This window comes from Dendrobates tinctorius, unplaced genomic scaffold (assembly GCF_039654945.1).
Source record: "Dendrobates tinctorius isolate UK_male_01 unplaced genomic scaffold, ASM3965494v1 ptg000060l, whole genome shotgun sequence".
NCBI classification, from domain to species: Eukaryota; Metazoa; Chordata; class Amphibia; order Anura; family Dendrobatidae; genus Dendrobates; species Dendrobates tinctorius.
The window spans coordinates 32,504,059-32,518,512 of NW_027361728.1; the positions used below are offsets into that span (position 1 = coordinate 32,504,059).

General features: G+C 40.9%; 1 protein-coding gene across 3 annotated transcripts in view; it reads right to left on the minus strand.

Moving 5' to 3' along the window:
- NLGN1 (neuroligin 1) overlaps positions 1-14,454 on the minus strand; it is a 762,223-nt gene that overhangs the window by 516,647 nt on the left and 231,122 nt on the right. For 2 of the 3 annotated variants that reach the window (XM_073578827.1, XM_073578825.1), the window contains one exon: positions 8,731-8,790. The exons of the other annotated variant lie outside the window; for it this stretch is intronic. In XM_073578827.1, coding sequence (XP_073434928.1) covers positions 8,731-8,790 — 60 coding nt within the window. The remainder of the gene's footprint in view (positions 1-8,730; positions 8,791-14,454) is intronic. 3 annotated transcript variants of the gene reach the window in all.

Genomic DNA, 14,454 nt, shown 5'->3' on the forward strand with positions numbered 1-14,454 from the left:
CGGGGTTCCTTTTGCATCAATTACTGCATCAATGGCAAAGAGGCAATCAGCCTGTGGCACTGCTGAGGATGGAAGCCCAGGTTGCTTTGATAGCAACCTTCAGCTTGTCTGCATTGTTGGGTCTGGTGTCTCTCATCTTCCTCTTGACAATAACGAGTTTGGCGAGTTTGCTGGCCAATCAAGCACAGTGATACTGTTGTTTTTAAACCAGGTATTGGTACTTTTGACAGTGTGGACAGGTGCCAAGTCCTGCTGGAGAATGAAATTTCCATCTCCAAAAAGTTTGTCTGCAGAGGGAAGCATGAATTGCTCTAAAATTTCCTGGTAGACGGCTGTACTGACTTCGGTCTTGATAAAACACAGTGGACCTACACCAGCAGATGACATAGCTCCCCAAACCATCAATGATTGTGGATACTTCACACTAGACCTCATGCAGTTTGGATTGTGTGCCTCTCCACTCTTCCTCCAGACTCTGGGACCTTGATTTCCAAATGAGATGCAAATTTTATTTTCATCTGAAAACAACACCTTGGAACACTGAGCAACAGTCCAGTTCTTTTTCTCCTTCGTCCAGGTAAGAGGCTTCTGACATTGTATATTGATTATGACTGGCTTGACACAAGGAATACAACACTTAGCTGAATATGTCGGTGTGTAGTAGCACTTGAAGCAATGACTTCAGCAGTAGTCCACTCCTTGTGAATCTCCTGCAAATTTTTGAATGGCCTTTTCTTAAAGGGAACCTGTCACCCCTCCTGGGCATTTTTAAGTAAAAGAGCCACCTTCAGCAGCACTAAGGCTGCATTCTGTGAAGGTGACTCTTCCGTTTCTGATCCCCAGTAATGCCGAAATATTAACTTTTATAAATAGGTCCTCATGATTGACAGCGGGGAGGCAGCTGCTTCAGTGGGACACACCATACCTATGGGACACATAACAGGTATGAGGACATATTTATAAAAGTTAATATTTCGGCATTACTGAGGGTCAGAAATAGAAGAGCCACCTTCACAGAATGCAGCCTTAGTGCTGCTGAAGGTGGCTCTTTTACTTAAAAATGCCCAGGGGGGTGACAGGTTCCCTTTAGCAATCCTTTCAAGGCTGTGGTTATCCCAGTTGCTTGTGCACCTTTTTCTACCACACTTTTTCCTTCCACTTAACTTTCCATTAATATGCTTGGATACAGCACTCTGTGAACAACCAGCTCACTTAGCAATAACCTTTTGTGGCTTACCCTCCTTATGGAGTGTGTCAATGACTGCCTTCTGGATATCTGTAAAGTCAGCAATCTTCCCCATGATTGTGGATCCTACTGAAACAGACTAAGGGACAATTTTAAATGCTTAGGAAGCCTTTGCAGGTGTTTTTGCTAATTATTCAAATTTATTGAGATAATGACTTTTGGGCTTTCATTGGCTGTAAGCCATAATCATCAACATTAACAGAAATAAACACCTGAAATAGATCACTCTGTTTATAATGACTCTATATAATATGTGAGTTTCACTTTTTGTATTGAAGAACTGAAATAAATTAATTGTTTGATGATATTCTAATTTAGTTTTTATCTGTGTCCTTCACTGGTCCACTCCACTGATTGAAAGCTTCCTGTGTACATAAACCAAAAGCTGCCAATCAGTTGTAAGGTTGGGGTTATATCAAGCTTGAGAATATTAAGGACAACATAGCAAAAGGTTTACTTATCTTATAGAGATAATCTGCTGATAAAACAGTGATACATCACTAGAATCAGGATCTTTGTCTCTACATTATGTTGCGCTCAGATTAAATGGCAAAAAACAAATAATCAGAAATCAGCAGAATGATTCAAGGGACTCCAGCTCAGAATCCAGGTTAGTGGTACCTGGCAGTTAAAAGGGACACCTGCAAATCTTTTATCCTTTGGGGGTTCCCAGCGTGGCTTTTAATTGACCTGGTGTTGGGAGCAGGATAAATCCCAAGCATTATCTGTTACTGTGGTGTCCCATTCAAGTCCGGCTGCTGCAATTGCTGCTCAGCACAGATGTCGGTCCCAACGTCTTGCTCAGGCTTGTGGTATATGTTTGGCTACTGCTGATACCTCAGCCAAGTCTACGATAATCAGCGATATGCAGGTGCAGCCTTGCACTCTGGAGAGTAAGTCCAGAGATCACCTTAATGAGCATGTCCCTGATATAGCTTCTTCTTATTGGTGGTCAGACGTTAGCTGCTCTGGTGCTGTGGTAGCTCCGGATAGGCCCATTGGTGATGTCTTGACCAACTGGGCATGAGTGTTTGGGATGAAGCCTTACATATAAAAGGCTCTCAGCTGCACATGTGGGAGTGCTAGTGTCATTTATGTTTAGTTGGATACTCTACCACAGTCTGCATGTTTGTGTGTGTCTGTCTATCCTCAAGGACTGTACACATTGGCAGGTAGGAAGCACATTTATGTACCTATGGCTCAACGCCTGAGTCTCTAGTCTGTTACATGCTTAGTGTGCCAGTCAGGCACAAGTTCAGTAGCGTCAGGACTGGGGTAACTAACCGCTTGGCTTAGCATATGTTTCGTTCATGTGTACGGTTGGCACAGTTCAGTTACAGAGCAAGCTCAACCCTTATGATTCCATTCTGTGAAGTTAACAGGGTATAGTACTTAGCTTTCTTAGCGCAGTACCTCTCCGTGAAGTAACTGAGTTTGGTACTCAGTGTTCCCATCACACTGTGTGGAATTAACACAGTGTGTTTAAGGTAACGCTTGCTGTTTTGTTTCCATCTGTGTTCATATTAGCAGCAGGTTCATCTCTGCACAGTGGACCCCGGGATGCGATTGCACTTTATTTTATATTTTATTTAGTGCAATCCGCCAACTATGACACCTGGGCTGACAAGATGACATGCGTGAATCAAGTGAAGGGCATGTCACACTAAGACTGGTTTCACATTTGCGTTTTTTAGCGCTGGAAAAAAACACATATGTGCGCATGCGTTTTTTCCCCTATATTTAACATGGGTGCGCATACCTGCGCGCTTGTAAGCGCATGTATGCGATTTTCATGCGCTGCGTTTTTTTGGGGTGTGCGTTTGTATTTTCCAGACGCAGCATGTTGCATTTTTTGGCCCTGCAAAAAAGCGCATGCGCACATATGCGCACGTTTTGCGCTAAAAATGGCCATTATAGCCTATGGATGCGCATATGTGCGCACTGGCATGCTCATGTATGCGTTTTTTTGCATATGCGTTTTTTTTTTTTAACCATGGAATTTAGGGGTTTGGGTTAGAGTTAGGGTTAGTTAAGGGGGTTTAGGGTTAGGGTTAGGGTCAGGGTCAGGGTTAGGGTTGGGGTTTGGGTCAGGGTTAGGGTTAAGTATGGTTTGGTTAAGGGTTAGGGTCAGGGTTAGGGTCAGGGTTAAGTATGGTTTGGTTAAGGGTTAGGGTCAGGGTTAGGGTTAGGGTTAGGGTTAGGGTCAGGGTTAGGGTTAGGGTCAGGGTTAGGGTTAGGGTCAGGGTTAGGGTTAAGTATGGTTTTGTTAAGGGTTAGGGTCAGGGTTAGGGTTAGGGTTAGGGTCAGGGTTAGGGTTAGGGTTAGGGTCAGGGTTAGGGTTAGGGTTAGGGTCAGGGTTAGGGTTAGGGTCAGGGTTAGGGTTAGGGTTAGGGTTAGTTAGGGTTTAGGGTTTGGGTTAGGGTTAAGTATGATTTGGTTAAGGGAGGGTTAGGGTCAGGGTTAGGGTTAGGGTTAGGGTCAGGGTTAGGGTTAGGGTTAGGGTCAGGGTTAGGGTTAGTAAAGTCATGGTTTGGGTTAGTGTGAGGGGCCACCTAATGTTGGAAAAAAACGCAAACGCGGTAAAAACGCACTAAAAATGCATACAAACGCATAAAAACGCTGCGTTTTTTTCATGCATGCTCATAAAAATGCTTGAAAAAACGCAGCAGTTGTATGCTTTTGTATGCGTTTTTTCAATGCGTTTTTTTGCGGGAAAAACGCGCTGCAAAAAAAAGCAAGTGTGAAACTAGCCTAAGAGATATCGCTAGCAATATCGCTATAACTAGTGACGTTATAGCGATATTGCTAGCGATATCTCTGTGTCTGATACTTACCAGCGACCGACTCCCCCGCTGGTTATCGCTGATCGCGCGAGAACATTCAGGACTGTTTCTCGTCGTCAGCTTCCTGTGGCGCTTCCTGCTGTGAGGACGAGCGACGCGTGGAGCCGGGCGGGAGGACGCAGGATCGCCTGGTGTGACAGGTAAGTAGCGATCCCCGTCCCCAGCGATGTCGCTAGTGAGATCTGCCTATGTGGCAGCTCACTAGCGACCACTTAGCGATGTACCAGCGATCCTGACCGCGTCATATCGCTGGTCGGGATCGCTGGTACATCGCTAAGTGTGACAGTACCTTTACACAAATGAAGTTGCACCAGCACAGACAAATTAAATGCTGTCTCAGGACGCAGGATAATAAGTGATCTGTGTTCTTTCCATCTACTTACCAGACACTACTGTCCCAAGAATCAATCTGCTCATCTCTACTAGTGACAGATTTCTTTAAAAACATTATTAACAAATAGGCCACATTATATACAACTCAACTATTATTTTCTAAAATAATTATAAAAATAAAAATTTAGTGTGCTTGTGCATGTGTTTATTCAAGGTCTTTGTTGGGGTTAGTAATTGAATATCAAGTGGAGAACAGTCCATGCTTGTAGATAATCTATAAAGTAAAAGATAAGAGATTAATAAAAACTGTTTAAAAGAAAGACTACTTTTGTAACCCATACTAAGCGACCACACCTAGATTTCCTTTCTTACACTGCACTTGAAATATTAAAGCTTTGCTGTAATTACCAAATTTTTCGGATTCTAAAACGCTCCGGATTATAAGATGCATCCCAAATTTTGATGAAAAAACTAGGATTTTTTTTAATAAAATGGTGGTGCTTCTTATAATCCATGCATCTTATTGCTTACCAGGGGTGGCAACTGCGGTGATGTGGGGTCCCAAGGTCACTGCTGGAGAAGGCAGGAGTGGGGTGATGCTGCAGGCCGCAGGCTTGGATGAGGGGGTGTTCCAATGTGTGGCACGCCACTAAGGTGTCTGGTGCTGCTGCGGTGTCTGATGCTTCTGTGGGTGTTCGGCACTACTGCGGGTGCCCGGTGGTGCTTCGGGGGTGTCTGCCACTGTGCAGGTGTTTGGCGATGCTGCCCGGCGCTGCTGCGGGTGTCTCCGGTGCTTCGTGGGCTCTTCCAACATTTTGTGAAAGCCCAGAAAGCTCAGAGCCCCACAAAATGTTGGCAGAGTCCCCGCAGCACTGGAGAAACCTGCAGAAGCACCAGGCAGTACTGCCGGACATCCTCGCAGCACCGGACACCTCCATAGCACCGCCGGGCACCCATAGCAGCGCTGGACATTCCCTCATCCCAGCCTGCGGCCTGAAGCAATGGTACTGGTAAGGCATATACGCATTATAAGACACACCCCCATTACCCCCCAAATTTGAGGGGAAAAGTGTGTCATGTAATCCAAAAAATATGGTCGTTGTGATAAACAAAGACGGTTTTGATAAATTTTCCCTTTAGACTTGCACACAACATACTGCGCTGGATAAATATGTGGACTATTTTTCTACTAAATGGGAACCATTGACTCAAAATAATGAAACCTGGTATCTATTTTGTATAGTGAACACTCATATCAGATTCATTTTTACACATATACTAGTGCTATAATATTGTTGAGGCTTGATACAGTAAGGATTTACCAAATATCACCTGTTGATAATTTGATATTCATAATTGTGACATTAATATGATTAAGGAATGAAAGATAAATTATTAAACTGAAATCATTAGCTGCATGTTCACAGCCGAATAGTACACTGCTAATTGTATGCTTGGAGGTAACTCAGAGGGAGATTGTTTCAGAACTCTTCCTTAATTAAAATTACATAGAATTACAGAGTACCCACTGAGAACAGTAATGAAATGTTAGGACTACTGTTAAACTAGTTAGGCATCGTAGACTACTTACAAAATAGTTGTTTATTCCAGATCTAGGGTAAATTTTGTGATTCTCTTACTAGCACATGTTGTTTCACTGCATGTTAATATATAAATCAGTGGAAACGACTGTGTAATTAGATACTTATAGGAACACTCTTCATCCTGTCACAGAAGACAAGCCAGAAAGCCATTGTGTTTCATTTGCTATGTCAATTAGATCGAATATAATTGATTGTTTTCCAATAGCTAACATTTTGGAAAATCACTTGGTTTACCATGACAATGAGCACGAGATTTAATCTGTTTCAGTGAAATTAGAGACATATTTTATTTCAGGTGCTCCAAGCAGTTAAAGGGAGCCTGTCAGGTCCCCCATGCCCCCACAACCACCAGGAGTTATGTCTGCATATATGAATACCCTGCCTAACATCCCGTTTATTACGTTACATACATAAACAGAGCTTTGGAAAAAGTATTTATAAAATCCCCTTATAATATGTAAATGCGGGCTTTTACTAGTGAATGGGCCACTTAGATGTTATCATGCCCCTATGAGCGTGATAACATAACTTACACACGTCAACTTCATTGCTAGCCTATAATTACCTCGTAAATGCATGCAACTTCTTTCCCTCAATGCATTAGAAGCCGGGTGTACGTGTGCTGGCTTCAGAGAGGCGCACTGCGCATGATCGGAAATCTTCTGCGCTTCCAATCTTGCCCAGTGGGCTTTTCTGATGCTGGGACACATACACCCAACTTCAGAGGATGAATGCAGTGAGGGAAAGACGTTGTGTGCATTCGCAAGCTAATTAGAGCACTAGCGATGAAGCCGGCGCTGGTAAGTAATATTATCACGCTCCACAGGGGCGTGATAATATCTAAATGGGCAGATTAGTCTGGGGAAACTAATGCCCTCAGTCAAAGCCCTCATTTACTCTATTATTATCATTTCTGATAATAGACCAACTTTAGAAATACTTTTTCTAAAGGTCTGTTTATGTATGTAATGTATTCATCTTGAACAGTAAAATTGTGGGAGGTCTATGAATGTCAAAATTATTTTTGTTTTAGTGGACCTTAGCATTTAATTAAAGGGAACCTGTCACCTGGTTTTCCCAATATAAAGTACTGCCATTACCTTTACTGCCTCTTTAACGGTGTGCTTTTACATCATGCATGTCATTCAAGTCTACTCCAGTTCAGTTTTTCTGTTTAATGGTATTGTAGGAAGATGTAAATGAGTCTCCAACCCCCTCTGCATAGCACTAAAATATCCTTTATAATGTCCCCATATGCCATGGTACAGTCTGATGGGCATATTCGGTTTTGATCTGGTGCCTCCTCTCTGGTCCTAAACTCCGTCCTCCTTCCTTGCTTCACGTGAATGACATGTTTTACATCATCCTCATAGTATCCCTCAATCACGCTCCTGCGCAAGTGTACTTTCTATTGGTAAAACCTGATGGCAGGTTCCCTTTAAGTATAAAATTTAGTCATGAAAATAATTACTAAAAGAAGTTATAGGAGGCAAATCATTTAAGGTCCATTTACAGTTTGTGATTACCATTCGTTCATAGAAGCAAACATTTCATAATAATTGTGCAGCCAAAACAGGATCACTCGATGAAGAATCAAGATGTTCTTGCATTTAGTAAAATCATGTTTTGCGCTGCACAGAAAATCATCGTACTTGGAAATGCATCATCCTGTGTAAACAGGACTCATGCTGCCGAGAACAAAGGTAGCCTATTGCTACTGTTTGTTTAGTGTACATCTGAAGCTGGGTTGGCTTGTGTAAACAGGCTATAAAGCAACTATTGAATAGCAATATGCTGCTGGTTGGTGGTCTTTTTATACTTGGTATCACGCAGTGTGAATGGACCCTCAAATGATGCCTCTTTCTCCTACTGAAGAGCCTGGCATGTGCATTGTATTGACAACTAAATAAACTAAAATGAGAAAGTGATTTTTTTTTCTTCTATGGTTGTACTGCATAGAAAGTTAGAACAAACTGTGATCAGTTTATTATTTGGGCAGCTGGATTAAAAAAATAAAGAAGTAAAAAGTGGACACTATCTTTAGCCATAATTTTTAAACTGTGCATTTATACCTTTACTATATTATCTCAAAAATATTGCTATATCTATAAGCTACTATAATACCATTGGATTTGACATAACTGTGCTTTTGTAATGTTTCTTGATCAAATGTATCAGTATATCAATATTATTTTGCAAGATAGTCTTCTAATATATCTATCTTAAGAAACATCAAACCAGTGGATAATTAAATATATTAATTTCAAAATCATTTGTTTGAAAATAAAAGACAGCACCACATTTTCTCATTAGCGGTATTCAAATTACAGTAATATATTCAGGGAATGTTAGAAGACATGCAAAAAAGGGTATGTTGAGAGACTTAAAACAGTGTTAGTTCAAAGAGTTCACAAAATATATTCAAGAAGTGGGATGTAAGTTATCAAAAATTCTTGTCAAGAAAACAAGAAGAGCTTTGGTGTACACACTTACTGTTTGCATAAAAATGTAAAACGCAACAACATTCAGTCGAGAAAAAAATGTAGAAAAAAATATAAAACAAGCAAGAAGACAAAACACATCAATCAAAAATGGGATCAAAAGAAAAACTCTTCAAAAGAGAGACAAGAAGTCAAGAAAAAATAAAGGAGACAATTTTGCAGGGATTTCTTGTCATGCAAATTGGTTTGGTGGCAAAAAATACCTTCATCTTCAGCACCTTCATTATCACCTAAATCATCTGTCTGTTTCTTTGTAAGGGGACCTAGGATTGAGAATGAAGACATGGAGCAAAACAGTTCAAGAATATAATATATCAAAAAAAGAAAAAACATCAAAATACTGTATAACACATCCCAAACATATTCAAAAAGGCAAAAAAAAGATTTGTTTGTCCTTTCATATGCTAACTCTAAAGTAATAACTTTTGATTTATTACCATAAACTGAAAATAGTTGTTTTTTCTAACAGTAGAATTACATATTATAAAACTCATACATTTCTTCATTTAGTATTGTACAGCTTTCGACTGTAAAAAAAAAAAATCAAGAACAAGAAAAAAAAACACAGTCCTGGCTACTAAATATCGATATTGTGACAAAAAGCATTGATGAGCATAATATTAATCATTTTAAGAGTTGAAAACCAATTGGCACATAGCAACATAATATTAAACAACTAGAAACTGTAATAGTTTTTTAATAGGGTAATATTCTATTAGTCACTACGTTTTATTTGACCATTTTAGCAAAGCAGAAACATCAAAACACACAGATGAACACAGAGCAAGATCAGGACGTGTTTCTGGCCTGCACATGTCGAGGCGGCAGCACATTGCATGTTGTGTGAAAATATTTGGCATGCATAAAACAATATCAACAACAAAGATGCTCAAGTTAGTACTAACTGCAGGAAAAAAAAACAATACAGTACCATGTCATGCATAAAAAACAGCACTACAAAGCAAGTGGAAGATGAAAAGGTGGATGTCAATAGCTTTTTATAAAAAAAACATGCATTGCGTCAACATACAGTCCACAAGGAAAAACTGCCAATGTTCAGTAAATATACTTTCGAACTGTCAAGATGATGTATTTTTTAAAAAAATGCTTAATCTCCTCAGGACAACAGAAGCGTGATATATCATCAACCTCTTTCAAATTCTGCTTCTGAAAAACTCCATCTTAGACTAAAACTACAGAGTCGAATTTTTGAGATTTGTCATGGGCGAGCTAAGGGTAACTAATAGATCTTATTTTAATCAAACGTTATGTAAATGTTAATATCCCATCCAACCACAAGGTTAATATGACCGGCTAGACCGTTGCCTTGAAGTATGGAATGTTTGTTCTTGAAATTGAGAATTTAATTATTTACAGAAATTTGTATAGGTATTGCAAGAGTTTTGGTTGTAAATCTCTTTCACAGTGTGTCACTGAAAAAGAAATAAAGAGAAATAGGATTAGACCACCATCAAAAAAACACCATAGGGTACATGCTACTATAAATATATCATAAATAAGCTCTTGTTGGTAGGATGTATCCATAATACGAACTTGTCAGCACGCACCTCCTGGCTTTTTTGTAAATGTATTTTTGCTGTCGTTTCAGTGACAATAATCATGCATTATTTAGCTGTACATAAACAGTGTTAAAGCTCATATTTTACTTTACAGAAAAGATAACAGGACTTTAGAGACATTTAAATTAAAATGATTGTCGACAATGAAAGATGAAAGGATGGCTGATCGCTAAATATTAACTGATGCTTTTGCATTCAATTATTTAAATAGAGTAATGTTATGTGATAAATATACAAAACATTACCCTGGTGTAATACAACTAAGTGAAAAATAATAAAGTGATTATGGTGCTTGAAGAGGGAGTCTGTTTCCCACAAATCTGAAATTAAACTGTTTTTATATTCACATAGGGGAATTAACCACTATAAAAATCCTTTAAATTCTTGAATGTGGTACAGATATTACTTATTTTGTGTTAAATAAAAGCAATTTTATTAGTCATGTAAATGAGGGGGCTTCAGTGTACCCTTGATGTGGCCAAATGCTTTGTGCACTGTTCAGCTCCCAATAACTTTCCTCCACCCCCTCTATGATGATGGAAAGTGCTCAGAGTTTGTTTCAAAATTGTTTTGAATCCTCAAACCTTGACATTGCAGGGTCTGAGTGCTTGGACAATGTCAGTGTGTGAGTGTGACACCCTCTGATCTACCTGTTTTATCTAGAGCGACACCAAGCTACACACAGGAACAACTCCTTCTCAATCTGAGCTTTTGCCCCCATTAAAATACAACCACCTAAATGCACCTACCATGCCAGCGCTGTTCCAGCGGTGTCAGCACTTGATCATGTGCTCATATGAGTTTCTTACGTCAAGCAAGCTCAGCACCCATATCACTTCATTGTTCCTACCTTCGGATCAATAAGTAATCAAGAGAAACACAGAGCTGCTGCTGCTCTCTCACCTCCTCTTCATTACTTATATGTCTTAAGGTGGGGACAGGGAAGTCAGCGCTGGTTGGTCGCATGACAGTATTGAAAAATAAGCTTTCTTGATTAATAGTAACTCATCCATAAAAAAGTGCAGTTAAAAATCAAGATGAATAACCCGTTAAGGCAGGGTTCACATGGCATTTGCCACTATAATAAGTGGCTCTGTCGGGCTTTACGTATGAGCCCTCGCAATTTGGGATTTGGGAGTATGCGATCACTGGGCAATTGGCTATAATGATGCAGACAAAGTCACAGTGTGATGTTTTATTTTTGGCAAATGAAGGCCGACATCAAGACATAGTTGACTACACTTTTTTGCGCACCTTAACTAGGCATATACAGATGAAATTGATGCATGACAGAGAACACTGTGACTTTGGCTGCATAATTCCACTCATTAGCCCCATTGGTAGATGAAACCCATTATGCAGGATTTTGGATGCAAGCCCCAATGAAGCCACTTTATGAATTTAGTGGGAAAATACATGTGAACCCAGCCTAATAAATGGCATAGTCCTTCAAGCAAACTAAAAAAAACCTTTTACTCACCTCCATAAGTGATGCTATTCCAGTGATATCGGTGAAGTCTCCTTGTGCTGGTGTGACAGTATGTCATGTGAACACTGCAGCCAATCAACAGACACTAATAGGTCACTCCACACACACTTTCATTGGACGTCTGAGTTTTGTCAGAGGTAATAAAGAGTGAAGCAGTCTATAAGCAGCTGCTGATTGGCCGCAACATTCATTTGACTTTAAAATGTCACATTAGCATACAGAGGCTTGGCATCAATATGATTTGAACTATCAACTACGTTTAAGAGATGATTATAAGGATTTTTTTATTTTACTCAGGGAAATAAAGCATATAAGGAGATATTGCCCAAGTAGTAGGCAACTCCATTCTAAAGTTTGTAACACCCCAACTAAAAAATAAACTTTTAAAGGGAATCTGTCACCGGAAGCTGGTGGCCTATGTAAATGGCCTGTGTCCGGTCCAATGGGCGGTGTTTCTTCTTCTTTCTCCACCCCTTCCTTGGCCCCCATGCACGATCTTTGCCGGTATTAGAGAAGTTCAACTCCATAGTTTGCACGTGCGCAAAGCAATCTTGCTTCGCGCACATGCAGTATGCTTTGTCCAACGGCGGGCAAAGCCGAAAATCATTACTGCGCATGCATCGGTACACTATGTCCCGGAACACAGCTAAATACTTCAGGATCGGGATCGGGCAATTCTGAATGTGGTGATACCAAATATGTGTATGTTTGATTTTTTTATTGTTTTATTTTGAATAGGGTGAAAGGGGGGTGATTAAAACTTTTATGTTTTTTATTTTTTTATATTTTTAAACCTTCTTTTATTTTGGCATGTTTCAATAGCCTCCATGGGAGGCTGGAAGCTGCTATAGCTTGATCGGCTCTGCTACATAGAGGGAATGCTCAAATCGCCTCTATGTAGCAGAATTACTGCAGGGTGGCGCTCATAACAATCCAGCATGAATAACCTTAGAGGTCTCAAGGAGACCTCAGGCTGTTATGCCAACCAACCGATGACCCCCAATCATATGACGGGGGTCAGCGGTGCGCGTATTTCCAGCCCTATGGCCGGAAGCGCGTGTTAAATGCCGCTATCAGGATTTGACAGCGGGATTTATCTAGTTAATAGGTGCGAGTGGATCGTGATTCTACCCATACCTATTGCAGGCACATGTCAGCTATTCAAACAGCTGACATGTCCCGGCTTTGATGCCGGCTCACCTCCGGAGCCCACATCAAAGCGGGGGTGCTGCCATTGGACATACTATTTTGTCCAATGGCAGTAAGAGGTTAAAAACAAATAACCACACAAAAGTCCTTTATTTAAAAAATAGCAGAAAAAAAGAATATTCTCCAGGGGTAGCCAAAAATATAAAAAATATAGTTTATTAATCACATTAAAAACTGTTGTAGCAGATCACCAAAGAGATTCATAAACATGAGAGAAACAGACCAACTAGTTTGAACTTAATGACTTAAGGGGGTTTATACATAGCAATATCGCTAGCAATATCGCAAAAGCGTCACCGATTTTGTGACACAGCAGCGATATTGATAGCGATTTCGCTATGTGTGATACTTAACTCCAACTGGCTCCCCCGCTGTATGTCGCTGATAGCGTGAGATCGGCTGGGTCCATTTCTCGTCGGGCGCTTCCTGCTGGGCTTCCTGCTGGCACCGACGAGCGACGTGTGGACGTGGGAGGGAGGACGTCAGCATCGCTGCGTGTGAAAGGTAAGTAATGACTGCTGCTGCATCGCTACATTGCTAGTGAGATCTGCCTGTTTGGCAGCTGACTAGCGACCATTTAGCGATGCACTAGCAATCCTGACCGGGTCGTATCGTGGTCGGATCGCTGGTGCATCGCTAAATGTAAAGGGGCCTTTACTCATACCATGATTAAGACATTAAGCTGAATCTAGTTGATTGGTTTCTCTTGTGTCTATGGATCTCTTTTGGCAACCCACTACAATTTTTAATGTGATTAATGAACTATATTTTTTTATATTTTTGTACGAGACTGAGACGGCTCCATGTGCTGGCTAACAGATGAAAACTGCTATTCAAAGTTTGGTGAGCTGACTATTCCTGTACCCCATATTTCCCTCTGTTTTCTAATTATTTAAGAAAACACTTCCAGACAACTCACCTCATTTACCTAGTTATTAGAAAATAAAGGTCTCACACAGATCTGACGTAGTCCATGGCTCTGACGTCTGCAGCATATGAAGCCTTGTTCACAGAAAAAGATTGATATGTTGTAGCAGCCACACCCAGTTCCCACGCTGAGGGTAGCGCAAGAGCCTGCTGCTGTGATGAGCGGTGACATCAAGAAGGTTACCGCCGGTCACACACATTGTGTGACAGTGTGGGAAACGATGTCTGTGACCAGTGGTAACCCTACTGACATCACTGCTGGTCACAAACTGCTGGCTATTGTGAAGCACTATGAGATTTGGCAGTAGTGCTGCTGTGACAGGCCCTTAAGGGAGCCTTTAAGAGAGACTTTAAGGTTACTGGAGATGCCCGATGCTGGGCCACCTGGAGGTTTTAAACCAAGATTACTACAGTTCACAACCTCTAGGTGCTTCTGCGGCGGGGAACTCTAGTAACCCTAAAGTTTCCCTTAAAGGCTCACTTATGTTCTCATGGCCTCTCCCTTAAAGACTCCCTTAAGTTTTCCGGGCTCTACAGCTTCAGGGATCCTCAGTGGCTGTAAACTCCGGTTATGTCATCAGAGTTCACACCCACCAGTTCTCATGGCAGCTGTGAGTCCCAGAAACAAGGGTGCCTTTAAGGGAAACTTTAGGGTAACTAGAGTTGCCAGCTGCTGAGACACCTGGTAGTTGTGATCTAAGGTTTCCAGAGTTCACAGCCTC